The following is a 24,211-nucleotide window of genomic DNA, read 5'->3' on the forward strand; positions in this document are numbered from 1 at the left end:
ATATTCTTTAAAAATATGTAAATAAACATATTTATTGGAAAAAAATATTCTTCTTGTGAATATGCTTATTTTTTATATTTAAACCTCCATGTGAAATTTCATAAAAATCGACCAAGTCGTTTTCGAGTTCATAGGGAGTGAACTCATAGACACACACACACACACACACACACACACACACACACAAATTTCTTTTTATATAAGAATAGAGATAGAGATTGAGGTATTTTGGGATATTTAATCAAATAATTATTTTTGGTAAGAAAAAATTACCAACGACTTCTTAATTTTCTTCTTTTCATTTTTTTTTTTTTTTTTTCGTTTTATTCATGTTTTGAAAGTGATCAGTTTTTTTTAGAGATATCAACAAACCAGACCTTTCCAGCGACGAGGGTTTCCAATATATTGGTGTGAAAACCGTGCTGCCACTCAGACTTAGTGACCTGAGCGTTTTGTGCCTCTGTTGTGTGTCAGTAGTGTGGTTAACATGGTACTGATTTGAACTCAACTTACTTGTGTCAGAAAGGTCAAGGGGGTTGCCGGTGACACATATAAAACTCATTGGCTTCCATTGAAAAACGTGCACCTGCATTGCTAGAAACAGGGTCGGTGCATTTTGAGTACAGGTCGGTTAATGAGGGTTACAACCCCCACTCATACACCCTGATATAAATAGAAACACACATGGGATATTTTCAGTAGACAGTCGATTTTGGAGTTGAAGCTTGGGAGTCAGTTGGACTTGATCGGAGATAGAGTTAGTTTCAAGACCAGGAGGGTCAGACAAAGATGCGTCGACGAAAATGCAAGAAAGCTTAAGTCAGCAATGCAAGGGGCCCCCGCTTCACTCATAGACAAATAAAGAGATCCTGGCCAGAAAATCGGCATCGTGTTTTCGTCTTTAATGCTTCTTTACAGATCATCAACAAGTGACGGGAAGACCCGCACCACAGAAGACAAAGGATAACAAAAAAAAAAAAAGGTAAGGTGAACTCTTAACATACGCACGCACATGTGTGTGGACACACACACACACACACAGTCGAGAACTACTAAGAATAACACAGCAAGCAGATACACAACTTAAGGGTCCTTAAGGAGCTCGACCGCATGTATACACATCAGACTGTAAATGTATATGAACTGTATATATAAGACTTGTATATAATTGAATGGAAACAGGTACAAATCAATGCGATTATGCCATAAGTGATAGGTTACACTTATAGAAAAACACAAATACATAACTATAAATATACTAGCATGGGTGCCTGGCGTTGCCCGGGTGTTTGGGGGTGTGTGTTGAGCAAAAAAAAAAGTGGTAGTAGGAAGGCAGGCTCCAACCCGTACAGCGAAGGAGGAAAAGAACGTGAAAAATAATGTGACGTCTTTGCTGTTACGACCACCACCAACCACCAAACCGGAAGTGACATAGTTTTAAATTAAGGCTAGACAATCGAAAAGAGGGGATGACTTTTGAAAATATCGGCAAAAAAAGCAACCTCTCCCTGTAGAAAAGCGCCCAGTTGAGGGTGAAGAAATTAATGTTTTTTTTTCTGTATTTGTCGTCTGAAGGGTCGAGCTTCAAAACGATACTGATCTTGTGAAAATCCGTCGCCTCTATCAAAAGTTTTATGCAGACATGGAAACATACATCCATAGATTTATATATTGGTTGCTAAAATTTTTGACCCAAGCGATTAAAAAGCTTGCTCTATCTCTATACAGTACCCTGTATATCAAATTTCGAGTCTATAGACTTTATGTAAAATTTCAAATGTTTAGACCAGAAATTGCCTGAGTAATTTGGTAGAGACCGCAGAGGTCAATTTTTTTTTAACTTTGACCCCTATTATGACTCCTTAACATTTATTGTTTTGGGCTCAAATCAAGTTATTAAATTAGATCCATGTCCAAGGAACCTATATCTAAAATTTCAAGTGTTTAGACCCAAAATTGGCGGAGGAGTTTGGTAGAGTTCTCAAAGGTCAAATCGTTGAACTTTGACCCCTTAACAGCCAAATTTCTGGCTGAAAACCGATTACAAAGATTTTCCCAAATCTCACTATTCTGTATATCAAATTTCGAGTCTGTAGACTGAAAATTGACAGAGTTATTGTATAGGGAAATGTACATAGACACGTTCACTTTCATAGATATATAGATATACAAGTTTTTGTTGAGGCGTCTCCATGAATAATCAAATTCTACCCAATTTATATCATTAACGATTACTACATTGCCATCTTACATCCATTAATCCTTATCGTCGAGTGGCTTTCGGGCCTTGATAAGTAGTGACTCCCAATTAAAAAAAAAAAAATACTTTGCATTCTGGATGTTTTTTCGTATTGACACCCCTCCCCATGTTAAGAACGGCTTTCCGAATAAATACCTACAACCTCCCCATATTAAGAGCGGCTTTCGGAATAAACACCCCAACATCCCAATGTTAAGAACGGCTTTCGGAATAAACACCCCCAACCTCCCCATGTAAAGAACGGCTTTCGGAATAAACACCTACAACCTCCCCATATTAAGAACGGCTTTTGGAATAAACATCTCTAACCTCCCCATGTTAAGAACGGTTTTCGGAATAAACACCTCCTACCTCGCCATGTTAAGAACGGCTTTCGGAATAAACACCTCCAACCTCCCCATGTTAAGAACGGCTTTCGGAATAAACACGACAACCTCCCCATATTAAGAACGGCTTTTGGAATAAACATCTCTAACCTTTTCATGTTAAAAACGGTTTTCGGAATAAACACTCCCAACCTCCCCATGTTAAGAACGGCTTTCGCAATAAACACCTCCAACCTCCCCATGTTAAGAACGGTTTTCGGAATAAACACCCTTTGCAGGTAAATCTTCAGTGGGACAACCAGGCCACATTGACCCAAAGAAAAAAAGAAAAAGAATAAACCTGTTTGAGTTCTTATTATTGTTTTGATAATTTATTGATTTATTGATTTATTTATTTCACTATTTTTATCATTATTTTTCTTCTTTCTTTTCCATAATTATTTGGTTACGTAAACTGTTATTATTAGTACTTGATAAGCGAGATTTTCAAGTTTTAACTTATCTCTCCAAGCATGAAGCGGGGGGGGGGATGGGGGCGGAAGGAGGTATGCAGTTAGTATCCTTATTTGGATTAATCGGACTACTATCCTCATCTTGGTAATTATTCTCACAACGTTTCAACCGATGTAACATCCAATTTTCTTCCCGAAGGTTTCGCTGAACTCAGGAATCTGTATGTCAAACTTGAGAATTTCAAACAGAACCCTTTATTTCACCCATAGGTGTAGGTTGCACTCACTCCGTCACCCATGACGAAGTAGAAGTTATAATTTGTAATTGTATTCTTAGTATCACCTGTACTCAGGATAGAGCCTTCAACCTCCAGAAAAGTATCACTTTGATCTGAATTTTACCTAGTACTTTATTTAGTACGCCACGAACCCCTCCGGACAATTCTCGTATGAATTTTGGAAGCCTTAAACTTATTTTTGTTTTTACAAGCTTATTACTTATCACTGGAGATATTCACTTATTACTACTACATTTTATCGCAGGTGACGGTGGTCTAGTGGTTAACGACACGGACTGACCTGGGTGTTGCAAGTTCAAATTCAGTTGGTTCCACAAAAATTACTTCCACTTAGAGTGTTGACAACCTTCACATAATCCATCCTGTAATCCTCAATGTCTTTCAAAAAAAAAATTCTGAATAAAAAAAATGTCAGGGAAACCAATGCCAACAACAAAATCTTTGGTTTCAGACGATATTATGATGATTACATTATATATATATATACTAGCATTTCAGCCCGGCGTTGCCCGAGTGTTTGGAGGTGTATGTTGAGCAAAAAAAAAAAGCAGTCAATTTTTTAACTTTGACCCCTATTATGACTCCTTAACATTTATTGTTTTGGGCTCAAATCAAGTTATTAAGTTAGAGCCATGTCCAAGGAACCTATATCTAAAAGTTCAAGTGTTTAGACACAAAATTGGCGGAGGAGTTTGGTAGAGTTCTCAAAGGCCAAATCGTTGAACACTGACCCCTTAATAGCCAAATGTCTGGCCGAAAACGGATCACAAAGGTTTTCCCAAATCTCAGTACCCTGTATATCAAATTTCGAGTCTATAGACTTAAAATTGACAGAGTTATTACGTAAGGAAATGTACACACACACACACACATTCGCCATTCGCTTTTATATATACATATATATATATATATACTAGGCTGGTTGCCCGGGTGTTTGGAGGTGTGTGTTGAGCAAAAAAGAAAGAAAAAAATTGGTAATAGGCAAGCAGGCTCGAACCCGTGATGACTTGCAAAAATGGCGACGCAAAAAAAATGACCCTCCTTGTAGAAAAGTGCTCAGTTGAGAGTGAAAGAATTAATGTTTATAACCAATTGTTTAATATTTGTTGTCCGAAGGGCCGAGCTTCAAAACAATACCGATCTCGTGAAAATCCGCCGCCTCTGTCGAAAGTTTTAGGCAGGCATACAAACATACATTTAAACAAACAGGTGATATTTATATTATAAATATATATATTGGGAGAATAGTTGAAAAGTTGCAATTACCTTTTATTACGCCATTTTGAAAATTTAAAATGTCGTAATAAAAGATAACTGCAATTTCTCTCTCAATTTTCGGATTTTGTAATCGTGCCCATTTGCATTTTATTTTCTTTTAATGAATTGATAGTTGCTACTTTCTTCAAAAAGGGGTACTCTGGATAGGAACAAAAATAAAAAATTGTCTCAGTCATGAAGGATTTCTCCTCCACTGACTGAGGAGTGTTGTACATCGTGTTGATGATGATGATTATTATTATTATAGTGTTCCTATTTACTAGCCTCCCCACAAGGGCAGAGTTAGACTCGAGGTTGGTTTTTAATGTGGGGAGAACCCAGTTCCCCAAAAAAGGCACTCTGGACAGGAATAAAAATTAAAATTGTCTCAGTCATGAAGGATTTCTCCTCCACTAACCAAGGACAGAAATGGTTAAGCGCAACATCAGAACAGATACTACACTGTGATCTTGTCCCGTGGTTATGATGATGATGATGATGATGATGAAAGCGTAAATGATGATAATGTTGATGATGATAATGATTATAGTGTTAATGATGATAATGATGATGATGATAATATTGATGATAATACTTTGGTTTGGTTGTTTTGTTTTTTCGAGTTATTTAATGCCGAATCCAGTTATTTTGTAGAAGGTTTTTATTATTCACGTTGTTTGTATCTTTAATCGCTTGTTTTTAGTGTTTGGTTTGGTTGTATTATAGTGGATTTTATAGTTTTTGTTCCCTGCCTTGCAGAACATGAATGAGTTTTGCAATGGGAGAGGGAAAATGGTTATAGTATTTACGTTTGGTATAATTTAAGTTAGGAAACCTATCAGGAAGTGAGGGACACAGAAAGGGGAAATGGTAAGAAGGAAAAGGGAGGGGGTGTCTTGGGTTTTGCAGAACATGATTAAGTTTTGCAAAAGGAAGTAGAAAAACAAAAAGCATCAATGTTAGGTGCGTTTCGTCTCAGGAAGCCAATATCTTCAGACAGCCTGATCTGGTAGCACCAGGATGATAATAGTGTTGATGATGATGACTATAGTGGTGGTGGTGGTGGTGTTGTTGTTGTTGATGATGATGATGATTTCGTTCAATTCAGATGGAAAACCTTCTTTTATAAAAAGTTGAAGCTACGTCTTGAATAAAAAAAAAAAAGAAAAAAAATTAATCAGGAAACAGAAAGTGAAACATGCTAAAAAGAAAAACGAAATCTATATTTATGGCCGTTTATTGCTGTTGAGTCCAGCAAAACTTTAATGATGTAGTATGGAACCTCCCCTACAAATACCAGGAAGATTATATATTTTTACCAGCATGTAAATATACATAGTGACATTGTGTGTGTGTGTGTGTGTGTGTGTGTGTGTGTGTGTGTGTGCGTGTGCGTGTTTGTGTGTGTGTGTGCGCGCGTGTGTGTGTGTGCATGTGTGTTTGTGTGTGTGTGTGCGTGCGTGCGTGTGTGTGTGCGTGTTTGTGCATGTGTGTGTGTGTTTGTGTATGTGTTTGTGTGTGTGTGTGTGTTTGTGTGTGTGTTTTTGTGTGTTTGCTGGTGTGCTTGTGTGTGCGTGTGTTTTTTTGTGTTTGCTGGTGTGTTTGTGTGTGTGCGTGTGTGTTTGTGTTTGTTTGTGTTTGTGTGTGTGTGTGTGTGCGCGCAATACAAACTACTCTGTCAATTTTTGCTCCAGTACATATCTCACTGCTAACGCAATTCTCTACCTGTATAAGAGCCAAGTACGTCCAAGGATGGAGTACTATTGCCATATCTGGGCAGGAGCTGCTAGCAGCAGCTTATCCTGTCTTGTCAGAGTTCAAAATAGACTTCGTAGCATAGTGGGGAATGCCCTTTTCTCTTCCCTGCAACCTCTTTCCCACAGAAGAGACGTTGCAATCCTGTCTCTGCTTTATCATTGTTTTCATCGCAAGTGCTCGTCTGAGCTTTAATCTATGGTCCCGCTTGCCAAACTTTCACGAAAAACACTCATCTAGTTGAAACCACTATCAATAATTTCCCCCACTCTTTATCTGTGCCTAAACATAAACTTAGATTTCATGAACAAAGCTTCTTTCTTAAAACTGAACACATGTGGATGTCTGTTCCGTTTGCCTGCTTTCCAACTGACTACAATATGTTTGTCTTCAAGTCCAATGTAAACAAGTTCTTGATAAATAATCCCCTTAAGTAATCCAATTTACCAAATATCCACTACTAACGAGTACTACGACATTTTCCCATTGACTACTGTGCACTCATTAACCCTTATCCTCAAGTGGCCTCCGGGCTTCGATAAGTGGTGACTCCTTTGTAAAAAAAAAGAAAAAAGGAAAAGAAACAAATCTGAAACTTGATATATAGGGGATTCGGACCTGTAGAAAGAATAAGTTCGATTTGGTTTTTAGCTAATAAAAATAGCTACTGCTGAGCCAAATTCCAATTGTTAACAATTGGAACTTGGCAGGCATAAGTTGACTTAAACTGCTCCTCTACGCACACAGATAAAATCACTTTTCCATATATGTAGATACACACACATAGATACATTTGCAAAACTAAAACGAACCTGTTAAATCCAATTTAGCGATATTATTTTTTTGGGGGGGGGGGTTGATGTGAGTGGGTGATGAGTTAGCTTACAATTATAGTTTCAGTTTCCTTGATTCCACATGGTATTTCTTTGTGTTGTACATTTGTAGCAGTTTCTATATTCCGGCCCATATGTATTAGTCTCCGCACTCAAGGGTTTTTTTTATTATTATTTCAGTCGTTTTCATTATTGTTATCCGTTGTATCTTCTCAGCCGTCCCTCTGATTCCAAACTCTCCCATTCTTTTTTTCAAAGATTTGGTATTGTTCCTAGTGCTCCCACTATTACAGATGCTATCTTAACTTTCTTCATCTTCCAGATCCCTTTCAGCTCTCTGACCAGTTCCGTGTATTTGCTCCGCTTCTCTGTACCTTGGTCTTCACTCTGTGATCTGCAGAAACGGCAAAATCTACAATTTGGCAGAACTTTTCCTTCTTGTTAACTATTATAACATCTGGTACTATGGTAATATTAGTATTATAATTACTAGCGGGACCTGTGGAAATGCCACAGGGGACTCGTTCATATGTAAGATATTGATCTTTGTGTTCTTTAAATGTTCAGTGTAAATGGAAATGATTTGATATTATTGTAGCTCTTTTGTTAAAACTGCAAAAGTATGTATCTAAGCTAGCAGGGACGCCCGGCGTAGCCCTGTCGTAAAGTACGCTTAAATATGATATTTTAATTCTTGCAGTTTTCATACATATTATTATAGTTAATGTTCTATCGATTTTTATATGTTATAAAATTACTATTTCAAAAATAAAAAAAATATATCCATATGACTTGGGTTCATCAGCTTGAATCGAAACTGAACCAAAACTTATGAAGAATTGTTGCTAAAATTATTTATAAAAAATAGATTATTGGAGTTCCATCAGCTATAATCGAAACCGAAACCAAAACTTATGAAAAATTCTTGATAAAATTATTTATGAAAAAAGTAGATTACTGGAGTTCCATTAGCTATAATCGAGACCGAAACCAATGTTAAGCTTCTGTCCAGTAATATCATATGATCTGATTTTCCTGAGAATACCATTATGCCATATCCTGTTAAAACCCTTAGATTTATCTAGAGCTACTGCCCTACCTTCCCCTGCTTTATCTAGTGCATGGTATATATGTTCAGAGATTACATTTAGGATATCATCAGTTGAACGAGCTTGCCTAAATCCATATTGTTGGTTAGACAGAAGTTTAGCAACTGTAAGTTAGTAGACTAAAGCTTGATTAATTATGAACTCAAATATTTTGGCAAAACGCGGGATGAGGCTAATGGGGTGATGATTTATTGGGTCAGTTCTTTCACCAAAATTCTTGTAAACTAGTACCACAAAAGCAGTTTTCCAGCAGTCAGGAAAGCAGGATTTGTTAAGGCATTTGCTGTAAAGTTTGGAGAGAATTGGAGCATACTCAGCAGAGCATTTTTTAAATAGTAAAGCCGGAATGAGATCAGGTCCACATGCTTTTAAGGTGTCTAGGTTTTTTATGATATCATACACGTCAGAGTCCTGGATATGACCTTAAACTATATCCGATGGTGAGGGCCCCAGCTTGCAGGCCTTAGGGAGTGTGGAGCCACCCTTTAATTGCCATTGCTCCGAGGTCCACTCTGACCCGGAGTGGTAGTACCTGTTAGGGTCCCAACTATGGGTTAAATAGAATACGACTTAAAAAACAAATATACTATATTAAAAAATCGTTCTTCAAAATCACCAGATTCGGCATTAAATAACCTGAAAAGGGTTGATATGCCGTAAAACAAAACAACCAACCAACCAATACACGTGAGGAGGAGTGATTTTCAGATTAGTGTGATTTCTGTCCACAAAAGAAAATCAGGGAGAGAGTGGTTTGCTGGGTCCAATATAGAGTTTGAGACAAACCGACTGACAAGCATGTTAGCCTTCTTGGTTGCTGAGCAAATACCCTCATGATCGTTGGATAGCGGGTGAGTTGTTGATTGCCCATTATTTACTACACTGTTGTAGATTTTCCAGAAATCACAAGTTCTTAATTTTTGCACTTCAATACATTTTCTGGTGGTTTCGGCGTATTCTCTCTTAGCTATCGGTCTTTTGTTGGTTGTTTAGGTACAGTCCTGGCTCTAGAGAGCGATAGAGAAAATATGAGTAGGTTACGCTATGTTGCAGGTTAAGTCAAGAGCACATGTCTGATTCTAATTTTGATGAGAAGGATGTTTTGAATATATACTCCAAGTCTATGCATATGTCTGTCCTTACGGCAAAGTGGGAGATAACCAGGCATGTTAAAGTGGTTGGGGGTGGGGGGGAGTGATGGAGGAATGTAGCTTAGTTTCACTTAGTGTCAAGATATCCGGAGAGTTTGCTAGAAGAAATGATTCAACATCAGCTAAATTAGTTCTAAGCCCATGGATATTCATGAATGCAAGCAACAAGGGAGAAGGTTAATTGGTTTTGTTTGAGTTAATGCCTGGTTTGACCATAGTGTTTAACTGATATTAGATATTATACATTCAAGGTTATGCCGGTTAAAAAATTCCAACTTTCTAGGTTTTTGTTGAGTATTTTTCAAGTTTTATCTGGATATAAAAGCAGACATTTTCACTTTACGTAATAGACTAGCAGGGCTACCTGGAGCAAATATGTACTATATTTCTAATAAATCTTCTTTCTCTGTTCCTTGCTCTATCCATTTCTCTCTATGTTTCTCTCCCCTTTTCCTAACTTCCAGCCCATTCCACTCTACACACAGACAACTCTCCTCCATATTATAGATTCATCATGAAATTAGTCAACATTTTATTTTAAAATTTAGTACATAACAAAAAAAACTGACCCTCCTTGACAAAACCCAACCCGGTTGACCCTCAGAGAATAAATATATTTTTTTCTAAATATAAGATATTATTCATGCCAGAGATTACCAATAAAGAATATACCAACTTTGTGGATGTTTTTTTTTTTGTAGTTTTTGACTTTTAGCTGAACATATGCACACACAGACAACTGCTCTTTATATAATAGATAAGCGGTAAAAACTACAATGGTGTAGCAGTGGTGCTATATAGCCTGGCCAGGGTTATATGGGAGGATAACTGCACTACTTCCTTCTCCATGAAACCAGAGAATCCAAGGGAACAACAGAGTCAAAGTGTGTCGAAGGAGTTGCTGGTGATGACAATATAAAGTCAGGCCGCCTTAAAGACTCTGTCTCCAGATTTTCTGTTGGGATTTACTCCCTTAGCCTTTTGCAATTGGGTGATCCTGCAAGGCAGTGGAGGTTTGAATCAGAGTTGCCTTCTCCTAGGTGAGCTATCATCAAAAGTTGATGAGTCCCACCTGCTAAAAGTGACTGGTTTTATTTTAAAGTGCCAGTGGACCGCCTTTGCCCATTCTCCCAGTTCGTATAAACAGTTTCACTACACAAAGAAGAGAGAGCACCAGAAAACAATGTGTGTGTGTATATATATATATATATATATATATATATATATATATATATATATATATATGTTTTCACAAGTGATGGCATAATCTTTAACAAATTCGTCCACCCAATTTTGAACACCACCGCCGAATCGACACACCATGCCATGAACAAATACCGTTGAATCGACACACACATTCCCAAGCAGGATTGAACAATCTTGCCGAATCGACACGCCACAATATGAAAATGCAATAACGTGAGACACGTTATCAAAGAAGTGTATTTAAAAACCCACCAATCACTTATTGGCTTGTTCTTTTCATAGCCATTGGGCGAAAATAAATCCTCGCTTTGGGGTAAGATTGGTGTAGTTCATTAGTGGACTTGATTTGTAATCGAAACATCCCGGGCTCGCTTTTCACCACAGGTAGGCCTGACTCATACGCATGTGCACTTCCGCGCATGCTTGGCACATCACTGGGCTTAGTAGCTAAACCACATGAAAAGGCCAAGAGCTTGACTTGGTTGTCAGAGGTTATTTGAGATGCACATGATGAAGGCAGTTTTTAGGAAGATGGAACTTATCCCAACTACCACCCTCAGTTGTGACAACCGTTGAAACCAATAAAACAGGGTGGAACGATAAAATTGTCACCCTGGAAAAAACGACATGATTCCATTTCCATTTGATGAAAACGGTTTTCTTTTTTTGTTGCAGACCATCTACTAGTAGGCCAATTGTGTACAAATCCCAAGAGCTCCTGTGAGCCTTCTATCATGTCTGGAAGTGACACAATGTTCAACAAGTGAAATTGGAGATGCGCCACTGTAAACTCATGTTCTCTACCGATCCAAGTTATGACAACAGGGCCATTGCCAGCACCCTCAAAATGTAAATCCAGATGGTTCAACGCTTGAGACCACAGCTCAATGAAGTTGGTCTTTGATGTGGTTTCAAATGAGGACCACATCATGCCGCCTCACATCTTCAGTCGGTTTGAAAGTCAACACCAAAATGTAACTGGATGTGCTGAAGAGTTTGGTGATTCCCTGGTGCAATCAGGTGGCTACTGGCAGACTCTGTGTGTGGCAGCAGGACTTGGCACCAATCCACAAGTCCAAAGAGACTCAGGCTTGGCTCCAGAAGAAGTGCTACAACTTTGCAGCCTTCTCTCACTGCCCCACCTCCTCCCCCAACCTGAATCTGTGTGACTACTTCATTTGGTCATATGTCGAGGACATCAACATGACCTCTCACAACACCAAAGTCAGACTGATCGCTGCCAATCATCCAAGTATTTGCTGAGCTCCTACTGGCCCTTGTGGAAAAGGTGTGCTCCCAGTTCCTGACCTGTATCGAGGCGATGATTGAGGCTGAAGGTGGTTACATTAAATAGATGTCAGCTCTACTACATAATTTAGTTACTTCAATTGATGTTTTCAATAAAAGTTTTAAAATAAAGCCATAGTGTTGTTTTCTTTAGGGCGACACTTTTATTGTTCCACCCTGTAATAAGTAGTGATATTACACATTGAGATAAACTTAGGTTTATTTATTCATTTCACTTTTATTTTGTTATGTAAAACCATATTGTTGATACTGGTGAAGCCAGATTTTCAGGTTTTGCTTGTGATATAACCACTTTAAGTATTCAGACGATGAAAATAGACATGTAAATATACAATACTAGCTGTCCCGACCGGTGTTGTCCAAGAGTCTTTTACTGCTATTTTTGTACTTTTCTTTTTGGTTTGTTTGTTTGTTTGTTTGTTTGTTTGTTTGTTTGTTTGTTTTGGCAAATTATTATTTTTTTTAGTAGAATTATTTATTTATTTTTTTTTGCTTAACATTTTAATATTCTATTGACATATTGAAATAAATATTTTTATTAACAGTTTAAAATAAATAAATATTTTTATTGACAGTTTAAGATAAATAAATATTTTTATTGACAGTTTAAAATAAATATTTTTATTGATAGTAAAAAATAATTAAATATTTTTATTGATAGTTTAAAATCAATAACTATTTTTATTGACAGTTTAAAATCAATAAATATTATATTGATAGTTTACAATCAATAAAAAAATTTATTAATAGTTTACAATCAATAATTATTTTTATTAACTGTTTAAAATAAATAAATATTTTATTGACAGTTTAAAATAAATAAAACTTTTTATTGCCAGTTTAAAATCAATACATATTTTTATTAATAGTTTAAAATCAATAACTACTTTTATTGATGGCTTAAGATCAATGAATATTCTATTGACTGTTTAAAATAAATAAATATTTTTATTGATAGTTTAAAATCAATAAATATTTTTATTAATAGTTTAAAATCAATAAATATTTTTATTGATAGTTTAAAAAAAATTTATTGATAGTTTAAAATCAATAAATATTTTTATTGATAGTTTAAAATAAATAAACATTCTATTGACAGTTTAAAATCAATAAATATTTTTATTAATAGTTTAAAATCAATATTTTTATTGACAGTTTAAAAGCTATAAATATTTTTATTTATTTTTTGAAATCAATAAATATTTTTAATGTACAAATTAAATAAATATTTTTACTGATAGTTTAAAACCAATAAGAATTTTATTGATAGTTTAAAATCAATGAATATTTTATTGATAGTTTAAAATCAATAAATATTTTATTGATAGTTTAAAATCAATAAATATTCTATTGACAGTTTAAAATTAATAAATATTTTTATTGACAGTTTAAAGTCAGTTTATATTTTATTAGCAGTTTAAAATCAATAAATATTAGATGGATAGTTCAAAATCAATAAATATTTTTATTCACAGTTTAAAATCAATAAATATTTTTATTGATAGTTTCAAATCAATGAATATGTTTATTGGTAATTTAAAATCAATAAATATTCTATTGACAGTTTAAAGTCAATAAATATTTTTATTGATAGTTTAAAATCAATAAATATTCTATTGATAGTTTAAAATCAATAACTATTTTATTGATAGTTTAAAATGAATAAATATTTTTATTGATAGTTTAAAATGAATAAATATTTTTATTGATAGTTTAAAATAAATAAATATTTTTATTGGTAGTTATAATAAATCAATAAATATTTTATTGATAATTTAAAATCAGCAAATATTCTATTGACAGTTTATAATAAATAAATATTTTTATTGATAGTTTAAAATAAATAAATATTTTATTGATAGTTTAAAATCAATAAATATTATATTGACAGTTTATAATAAATAAATATTTTTATTGATAGTTTAAAATCAATAAATAATTTTTATTTAATCATTGTTATATGCAATGTAATTTAAGTTTGAAATAAAACTAATAATCCAAAAATTTAAATAATCGTTTTGGCATCAGAAAATAGACACAATTTTTTCTGATTCCGTTATAGATTCTGATTCCCCTCAAATTTCTGATTTTTTCTATTTCTAATTCTGATTCCAATTAATCACCCCAAAATTAATAATTTAAGTCTTAAAGGCAACCCCAGAGAAAGATTAAGTCTGGACGGTATAGGGAGATGTGTACCAAAACAGGAGACTTTTATGGTATGGTCATATTGTTGGAAGTTTTTTGTACCAATAATAGTGCATCCCCCCTGTTTACATTTATTATTTTTATTCTGGATCTTATATTTGATTTTCTGTATTTCGTATCCTTTATGATTCTTAGTTTCGTATATTTTGGGTTTGTACGAAACTCCCTTTAATTCAAAGAAAAGAGCAATGCTAGCTCCTTGATGATGTCATGAGCCCAGCGTGAAATTCGGTCTCTTTTTGGTTCCGGCGATGAGGATAGCGGACATGGTTTCATTGCCCGGCGCTGATATGGAATTTTGATGAGACTCCTTCAAAGAAGAATGCCCGGATGCGCTGAAAGCAAACTTCTAAGGACTTATTTATGTGACTACGGTTTGCACGTAAATGGAAGGAGAGAAATTTGAAAAGATTTTAAAATGAGAAAAAAGAAAAAGGCCTGACACCATCAATTTGTGAGCACGTTCTTACAATTGATTGCTTATGAGAGAGAGATTAGTAACTACTATTTGAATTATATTGTATTCATTCATGGATACGACATCTTCAATATAAGAACCAGCGTTTTTTGGATTTTTTTTCATTATATGTTGTTACCTTGGCGTTCTCTGTTTTTGAATTTAATGCCCGCAAAGGGAAAAATTTGCAACCAAATTCATTGTAAATAAAATCTCTTTTTCGTTTTGAAACAAGACCTTTATATTTTATTCTTTACCCCCCCCTTTTTATTTCATGCTTTTATATATATATATATATATTTTTTTTTTTTCAGGCTTGCTGAAAGAGGATAAATTTCCGACAATATTTAAAAAAAAAAAATGGATGAGAGTGCTTTGGGTTAGTGAATGAAGAACAGTCAAAGTAGTAGATCCACTTCTCAGGGGAACGCTGAAGAAAAACATGGGAAGAAGTGATGAAAATAGAGCTACCAGAGAAAAAGTTGGATAAATAAAGACCTGGCCAGAGATAGTTTAGTATGTAAAACCGTTCAACGTATGTCAGCATGTAAAATGGACGTTGAACCGATGATGATGATGATGATGATGATGGAACGGAACTTTCTGTTAAAGAAATAGTCCTCCTCCTATTCCTCCCACCTGTGTCAACAACCATCAACCACAAAGGTAACGTACAATTGTTCTTTCATTTTACACGTTTGCATTTGTCTATCATTAAATTCCGTTCTATAAAAAGCAGTTCGCTTCTGTGTAATGTGAACGGAAGAATTCGGACTCGCTTTCATTTCAATGGGAAAAAAATGTTTGACGCGGAACAAAAACTAAACCAAAGAATGAATTAAGATGATTTCTCTCGGGAATGATAAACAAACGTTTCTGCATAGGTTAAGATCCAGGATGGTGTCATGAGGAACGTAGACTTATAATAAGGTTTTAACTGAAACATTTATGCACATATGTAGGGGCAAAACGAGATACTTATTTTATCTATAATCTATATATCTATAATATTGAAGTGAGAATGTGTGTAAAGACACTCAACTTATATACTGAACGAATGTTTGCTCTACAGACTAGTGACCTGTTTAGAAAAAAACATAATACTCGCATGCACATATTTTAGTTTCTTTCGTTTTTGTTTTTTTTAATTTATATTTTAAAGGAATTTAACATTGTATTAATACCGGGCAACGCCGGAAACATCTTCTAGTTTGTTTAGATATTTATGCTCCACTCTCATATGTAGAGCTTCTTATACTTTGAAAAGTTTTTATATAAAGAATCTGTTTATATTCTTTAATCCAAATGTTGTAGGTTCGATCCACAGCTGGGGAAAGGTGCTAGTCTAGCCACACTGAGGAGTTGTGATACAACAAAACAGTACTGTATGTGGATGACTTTATATATATATTAGTATATTTGGGCAGCATTTTTTCTTTTATGCATGTTTCATTGAACAGCAGGAATCATTCCTGTTTGTTTATCTTGCGATTTGTCTTTTTCATTTGGCGGGCCAATGTTTGAACGTTCTGTTCAAATGTAAAAAGAAATTTGCCATAGTTGCAAACGTTTTCGACTTCCATGAGTCATCTTCAGGTGATTGATGAATTAAAAAATTGTGTCTTGATGATAATGATCGTAGTGGTCAGCCATTGGATGCTGACAACGATTAATTAAGAGCCTTAGTCGAAGCCAATCCACTTACAACTGTTCGATAACTTGCTTCTGAATTAGGCGTAACATATACAACAATTTCCAACCACTTGAGAGAGATTGGAAAGACAAAAACACTTGATAAATGGGCCCCTTATGAATTGAACAACAACCAAAAGAAACACCGTTTTGAAGTGTCATCTTCCCTTCTTTTACGCAATAAGAACAACTATTTTCTTGGCTGACTTGTGATTTGCGATGAAATGTGAGTTCTTTACAACAACCGACGACACTCAGCTCAGAGGTTAGACGCCGATGAAGCTCCATGACACTTCCCAAAGTCAGAGTTGCACCAAAAGGTCATGCTGACTGTTTGGTGGTCTGCGACTGGTCTCATCCATTATAGGTTTTTGAACGCAGGCGAAACCATTATGATGAAGTACTGTCAACAGAGTTGAAATGCATCAAAAACTTTGACAACAACACCCAGCATTTGTCAACAGAAAAGACCCAATTCTCCTCCATGACAATGCCTAACCGTATGTTGCTAAACCTAACCTGCAAAAGTTGAACGAAATGGGCTACAACACTCTTCCTCATCCGCCATACTCTCCAGACCTCTCACCTCCTGACTACCACTTTTTCAAAAATCTTGACACCTTTTTGGATGAGAAATGCTTCAAAAACCTAAGCGATATCAAAATTGCCTTCAGCGACTTCATCGCCACCAGAACGCATAAATTTACTGGCATAAATACAATTGTTTTGCGTTGCCAAAATGTGTTGATTCTGATGGTGCTTATTTCGATCAAAAACTTTTTGTTTGAGTCGAGTTTTGTTTATCTGAATTTAAAAGTTAAAAACCAAAAGAACATTCTTGTCAGCCTGATAATATTTCAGCCGTTTTCATTACTATTTTTATTATCCTTAGTTTTTAACCATAATTAATGATCTGATGACTCACCCCCGCCTCCCTCAACAAATTAATCTAAATGGAAGATATTTATTCAGTATAATTGTTTAATTGCTAATTAAATATTTTTTTTATTAAAAAACAACATGGCCGTCAGGAATTAAAACATTGAATTTAAAGTGTGAGTTTCAATAATTACAAATATGAATCAGAATATTATTTCTGCACAAGAAATACACTTTAAGACCAGCAACCACTTGATCCAAAATGGTTCAGATCAAGCAAAATATTCCAACCATCACTATGCTAAAATTGAACCAAACATCAACCTGTAGGAGAAACAGGGGCTTTTAATTACAATTTATTGACAAAGTTTAAAAAAAAAAAAAAAGGTGATTAAAAAAAAAAAAAAAAAAGAAACCAAACGCATAGGCGGGAGTGGAAAGGCAGATAACTGAATGACATTTTCTGTTTCTAAAAATACAGCTTTGACATGGACGCCATTTTTCTTTACGTAAAAGACTGGTAAAATAGAAAGTATCCACTTTGTATACGTCATATCTGAAATTGCGAACCGGTGTTAATAAGAAAAAAGAGAAAAAAAAATCTCGAATTATATTTTAGACCAGATTTGCGGGGGTGGGGAAGTAATAGCAAGGTTTTATTTTTAAATTTTGTTTAATTATCAACAACTTTTAATTATCAACAACTTTTAATTATTAACAACTTTTAATTATCAACAACTTTTAATTATCAACAACTTTTAATTATCAACAACTTTTAATTATCAACAACTTTTAATTATTAACAACTTTTAATTATCAACAACTTTTAATTATCAACAACTTTTAATTATCAACAACTTTTAATTATTAACAACTTTTAATTATTAACAACTTTTAATTATTAACAACTTTTAATTATCAACAACTTTTAATTATCAACAACTTTTAATTATCAACAACCTTTAATTATCAACAACTTTTAATTATCAACAACTTTTAATTATCAACAACTTTTAATTATTAACAACTTTTAATTATCAACAACTTTTAATTATCAACAACTTTTAATTATCAACAACTTTTAATTATCAACAACTTTTAATTATCAACAACTTTTAATTATTAACAACTTTTAATTATCAACAACTTTTAATTATTAACAACTTTTAATTATCAACAACTTTTAATTATTAACAACTTTTAATTATCAACAACTTTTAATTATCAACAACTTTTAATTATCAACAACTTTTAATTATCAACAACTTTTAATTATTAACAACTTTTAATTATTAACAACTTTTAATTATCAACAACTTTTAATTATCAACAACTTTTAATTATTAACAACTTTTAATTATCAACAACTTTTAATTATCAACAACTTTTAATTATCAACAACTTTTAATTATCAACAACTTTTAATTATCAACAACTTTTAATTATTAACAACTTTTAATTATCAACAATTTTAAATTATCAACAACTTTTAATTATCAACAACTTTTAATTATTAACAACTTTTAATTATCAACAACTTTTAATTATCAACAACTTTTAATTATCAACAACTTTTAATTATCAACAACTTTTAATTATCAACAACTTTTAATTATCAACAACTTTTAATTATCAACAACTTTTAATTATCAACAACTTTTAATTATCAACAACTTTTAATTATTAACAACCTTTTGTTTTATACTTGACCAATTTTAAAAATGTTTAGGTTTGTCGAAAACGAATATCTCATTCAAATTTAGTGCCAAAAAATAACAAATTAATTATTTTTTAATTCTGAGCAAATAATAAAAAGCAATCTTTTTTATAATTAGAATGTTTAATTTTTTTTTAATTTTGGTAACAAATTTTTTTAAAAATGGTTTAATTATTTACAAACCAGATGTTTTTTTTTTTTTTTTTTTTTTTTTTTGGAGTCACCATTTATCAAGGCCCGAAAGCCACCTAAGGTTAAGGGTTAATGAATGCAAGTAGAGATCCCTAGGTGCAAGAAAGCCTTTTACTCCAATAGTTTCTTCCCCAGAACTGCGGGTCTTTGGAACTCCCTTCCGGGATTCTGCTTTCCCAACTGCACTGATATGTTAACAAACATCTTTCTACTCATCTCCCTTCATAATGACCCCGCTAATTAAGTCCCTGATAGTAGCCCCCTGCTTCAAAGTGGCACTGTGCCTTGTTTGGGGTGATAATTGAATTAAAAAAAAAAAAAAAAAAAAAAAAAAAGAGTAATGTAATAATCGTTAACTAGCAGGACCTGTGGAAATTCCACAAGTGACTCATTCATATGTAATATATTGATGTTGGCATTCTGTAGAGGTTCAGCATAAATGAAGATGCTCTGATATTATTGTAGCTCTTTTGTTAAAATTGCAAAAGTATTTATCTCAGCTAGCAGGGACCCCAAGCGTAGCCTGGTCGTAAAGTATGCTTAAATATGATATTATAATTCTTGCAGATTTTGTATATATTATTATTGTGTTAATGTTCTTTCGATTTTTATATGTTATAAAGTTATGATTTCAAAAATAAAAAAAATATATTCATATGACTTAGGTGCATCAGCTTGAATCGAAACCAAAGCCAAAACTAATGAAATATATGTATATAACTTGAGTTGCTTCAACTATAATCGAAACTGAAACCAAAACTTTTGAAGAATTCTTGATAAAATTATTTATTACAAGAAATGGAAGTCCAAAACAATTAAACGACAGTCACTCGGATGTAAGCGTGACACAAAAAATAAATAACACACATGCTATCCTATTAATATATATATGATGTAAATTGGGTAGAACTTGTTTACATTGGATTTGAAGGCTACCATGTTGTATTCAACTGGGAAGCAGGCCAGCGGAACAGTGTTCCATAAGTGGGCAGTTTTGAGAAAGAAGTTTTGTTCATGGAACCTGCATTTACATTTAGGCACAAATAGAGAGTGGGGAAAATTGTTGATAGTGGTTGTAGCTAGTCGAGTGTTTTTAGTGAAAGTTTGGCAAGGGGAAGCCATAGATTGGAATTCAGTCGAGCACTTGCTATGAAAATAATGATAGAGCAGAGACAGGCTCACAACGTGTCTTCTGTGGGAAAGAGGTTGCAGGGAAGAGAAAAGCCTACTAGGTTTCGAAGCCGGTTTTGGACTCAAGGCTGGGTAGAGTGCGATATAATTATTTTCAAACTAACAATCACTTATTAACAGATCATGAATTAAAACTTAAAAAAAAAAAACTTTAGAAACAAAAAAATAAAAATAACTGATAAAAATTTCGGTCTTAGTGCACTTATTGATCCGTGCTGAAATAATAACGTTATTATTTAAAAAGCCATTCTTAACATGGGGAGGGTGTTTTGTGCCTATTCTATACTGTTAGAATTTTGAATTGGTTGACTTGCCAAGGGTAGGTCGGTGGGAAAGAAAGGAGTGCTGGTAGCTGTGACCAACACGGCCGGTGGTCCATTAATCAAAGAATCTGACTGCCTATTCCTTACAAGTTAAATAGACATTTCAGTCACGCGTGAATCTCGTTGACTGAGAGTTGGAGTAGATAAAAAGGGGTGGCCTCTCTACTGTTGTTGTTGTCCAGACAAACCACACTTCGACCATCGTTACCCATTTGTTACTTTTACAAGGAAAGACTGCTTGTAAGCAACGTCGACATTTCGTTGCAAGACCTTTCTTCCCCTCCCCCCTGCTCGTCGGTATGCTAATTCCGACAATACTTTAACGTTACAATTGAATAAAAAAAAACATATCATAAAACTTTAATTAAACTTGGAAATACGATTTAAAAAATAGCGCGGATCAGTAAGTGCACTAGCACCAAAATTTCTCCTGAAATCTATACGACCTAAAATAATTGGGGATTTTTTTTAATGAACACCGGCACGCATTTTATTGTCTCAGATTCGTCTGCCATTATTACGAAATCTTTTGTGGAAGCATAGTGCCAAAATTGGCTAAATTGCGTAAATTAAATATAAATTAACAAAAATTGATGAGTTTTATTGATAAAATTATCAAATGTTAAATCTTACACAAAAAAAAAAATGAATGACGCGAGACTTGTAGCGAAGAAACGAATAAACAAACCGGATGTGACGTCAGATCTAATTGTTGCGTTTTTTTTTGTTTTGTTTCGTTCAAAGACACGTGTACTTTTTTGTTTGTTTAGTGAATTATTTACTATTTGAAATAATAGTATCAATAATAAATAAAAGTTATAAACTAAAAGTTTGTAGTTTAAAATGGAGAAATTCCAGGCCAACGGTTCGTACAGTATTTTTTTTGTTTATTTTTAATATTCATTATTTTTCTATACAACTCTTTTTATTTTTTGTTTTCATTCGAATATGTCTAAACAAAGATTATTATTTTGTCCAATTCTTCCAATGCCGAACTCAGTCATACGACAAACATCTCTGAAAGAAGCCGGTAATTTCGTGTTTACATTCCACGTAATAATTAGAGATTTCGCATTAAAATATTCGGTGTTTATTGATTTTTTTTTCTTGGCTTATCAAAAAATATGGAGTCAATGTCTAGAATCTTTCCAACTCCCAAAAACTTTTTTAGAATGACGACTTTTTCAGATTTTCAGGCGTGCTGAAAACGAACATACGCGGACCTGTAGGAGATTGCCCACTCTCTACAAATGCATGTTTATATTAAAAAAAAACAAAAAAAACTTATCATAGATTACAGACTTAAGTATCGTATTTGCAGAAAAAAAAAAAAATAATAAATTTAATGACTTTTAAGAAGGGGGTTCACTTTCTCGTTATAACATTCTACTTCATTGCTACCTGACTTACTGTCCATTTCTTTAATGACGTGTCACGTGATTATGATTATATCTGTAATCTTTTGACTAAGATCAAAATGTTTTCTTTATTACTGTTTTGTTAAGTTTTCAGAGTAAATAAACAAATAACTCTAAGTGTAGTATCTGTTCATTCCAGCAGCGCCCTTATCTTCCGCCCTCCCTATGAACAGAGGACGAATATCATCTTTTAATTAATACTAAACAAAAAAAGGTAGATTCCATGAACAAAGCTTCTTTCTTAGAACTGCAATAAATGCATGCCTGTGGAACTCTGTTCCGTCTCCCTGTTTCCCTCCTGACTACAACTTGGATGTTTTCAAGTCCAACGTAAACAAATTCCTGATGATATTGGACCGCCCCCTTAAGTACCTATTTACTATGCCTCCCCACGGGACAGAGTTAGACAGCAGGGTCGTTTTTTAACGTGGAGAAAAGGTACAAAAATAAAAATTGTCTCAGTCGTGAAGGATTTCTCCTCCACCGAAAGAGAACAAGAAATAGAAGTGCAGCAGCATCTGAAGAACAGATGGTATTTATTTTCTCCCCCACCGAGCAAATTAGGCACAAGGCCGATTTTTAATGTGAGGAGTGAAGGGAGGGGGAAGGGAAAAAGGGGACCAGACCAGCTCCCGAGAGGTGGGAAATGGGAGCTGGTTAATGGTCAGGCATGTGGGGTTGCCCCCACATCTGGTCTTTGCTAGTCATAGCTAGTCCTAGCTAGTCATAGCTTGCAGCATCTGAAGAACAGATACTACACTTTGATCTTTGTATTTATTTGCTTCCCCACGTAGCAAATTAGGCACAAGGCCGTTTTTTAATGTGGAGATGGAGGGAAGGGGGGCACCAGCTCCCGAGAGGTGGGAAATGGGAGCTGGATTAGAAACTTGGTGAAGGGTTGCCCCTTCAGTGACCAAGTTCAGATATGTGGGGTTGGCCCCACATATGGTCTTTGCAATAGTCATAGCTTTGTAGCATCTGCCGGAACAGATACTACACTTTGAGATATTAAATCTTTTATTCATGTTAAAAAATACAGTCAAAATCAACGATGAACAAAAAACTTAGGCACATGGCCAACTCAAAAGGGGGGATTTTGGGGGTCGTTGGTCATCCTTGTCACTCCAGAACTAAACAAAGTCAAAAGTTTCTCCCAGCTAGTATCTTCTTTCACCATAATACCGCATTCACCCTTTCATATTGGGGGACGTCCTACTTAACTCCCAATTTTTAAAACATTTAGTCCCGAAGGCCAAGAAACACACACTAACGTACTGTACTTAGAATAACCCTTATCCCTGAGTGGCTTCTGGGCCTTGATAAGTGACCTTGTAAAAAAGAAAATAAAAAAAGAGTAATGCTCGGGAGAATTGCCTTGTGACAACACTACCACACACCCTTGCCTCCGCCTAGAAATAGGCAATCTCAATATAGGCATTCCACAAAACTTAGCATTTTTTTTTTGCAATTTATACACAAATGCTTGATTTGATTCGTAAACATTTCAACTGTTTTCTGTTTTGGGCTGACGTACAGAACTGAGGCCGAGGCCCCCATAGCGAAATACGCATCGGCTTCGATGTAGGCAGCGCGGTTCAGGGAGCGTTCATTAATCTGAAAAAGGAAAGAATTTTGGCGTGTGTGGCTTTGTTTTGTTTTATTTTTGTCTTGAACTTTGTGCTTTTCGGATTATTTCGTTATGTTATTTTTTTGGCTGGATATATATTTTTTTTTTTAGTCGGAGATTAGTTATTTTTATTTTTGAATGAAAAAAATAATTATTAAAAAAAAAAAAAAACAGCCGTGATCTTGTCGAGTAGTTTTTTTTGTTTTTTTTTCTCAAGAAATTAAAAGATACTCATGCACTTATTCACATCATATCCTGATAACATTAATCATTTAATTTGCAATAGAATTTTCCACTTTGTTTAATCTAACCTTATGATGCAAATACCGCTCTTAACATTATTTTTATTCAATTTCCATCCATCTTGTCATACATTTGTAAACAAAAACATGTGAACAAAATTGCCAAGAAAAATGAGAGAGAAAATAAGAATGAACTTGAAAGAAAGCGGGATAAATAAAGACCTGGCCAGAGATTGGTTAAGTTAGAAGTCAATTTCTAGAAGCTGTCCAACAAACACATGCCAGCATGTAAAACGGACGCTAAACCTA

At 34.2% G+C, this 24,211-nt stretch overlaps 1 protein-coding gene across 2 annotated transcripts in view; it reads left to right on the forward strand.

The window, feature by feature from the left end:
- Positions 1 to 15,030: 15,030 nt before the first annotated feature.
- The window catches only part of LOC145249751 (galactose-1-phosphate uridylyltransferase-like), a 74,675-nt gene continuing 65,494 nt past the window's right edge, over positions 15,031 to 24,211 (forward strand). The window contains exon 1 of one of the 2 annotated variants that reach the window (XM_080111666.1): positions 15,031 to 15,287. Coding sequence is in view for 1 of the 2 variants with exons in the window: in XM_080111665.1 (XP_079967791.1) it covers positions 21,459 to 21,480 (22 nt within the window). In the remaining variant the exon portion in view is untranslated. Of the gene's footprint in view, positions 15,288 to 21,323; positions 21,481 to 24,211 lie in introns of those variants that run through there. The other variant, XM_080111665.1, reaches the window with a different exon arrangement.

This window comes from Euprymna scolopes, chromosome 28, assembly GCF_053919585.1.
Source record: "Euprymna scolopes isolate OS-2025 chromosome 28, ASM5391958v1, whole genome shotgun sequence".
Classification (NCBI taxonomy): domain Eukaryota; kingdom Metazoa; phylum Mollusca; class Cephalopoda; order Sepiida; family Sepiolidae; genus Euprymna; species Euprymna scolopes.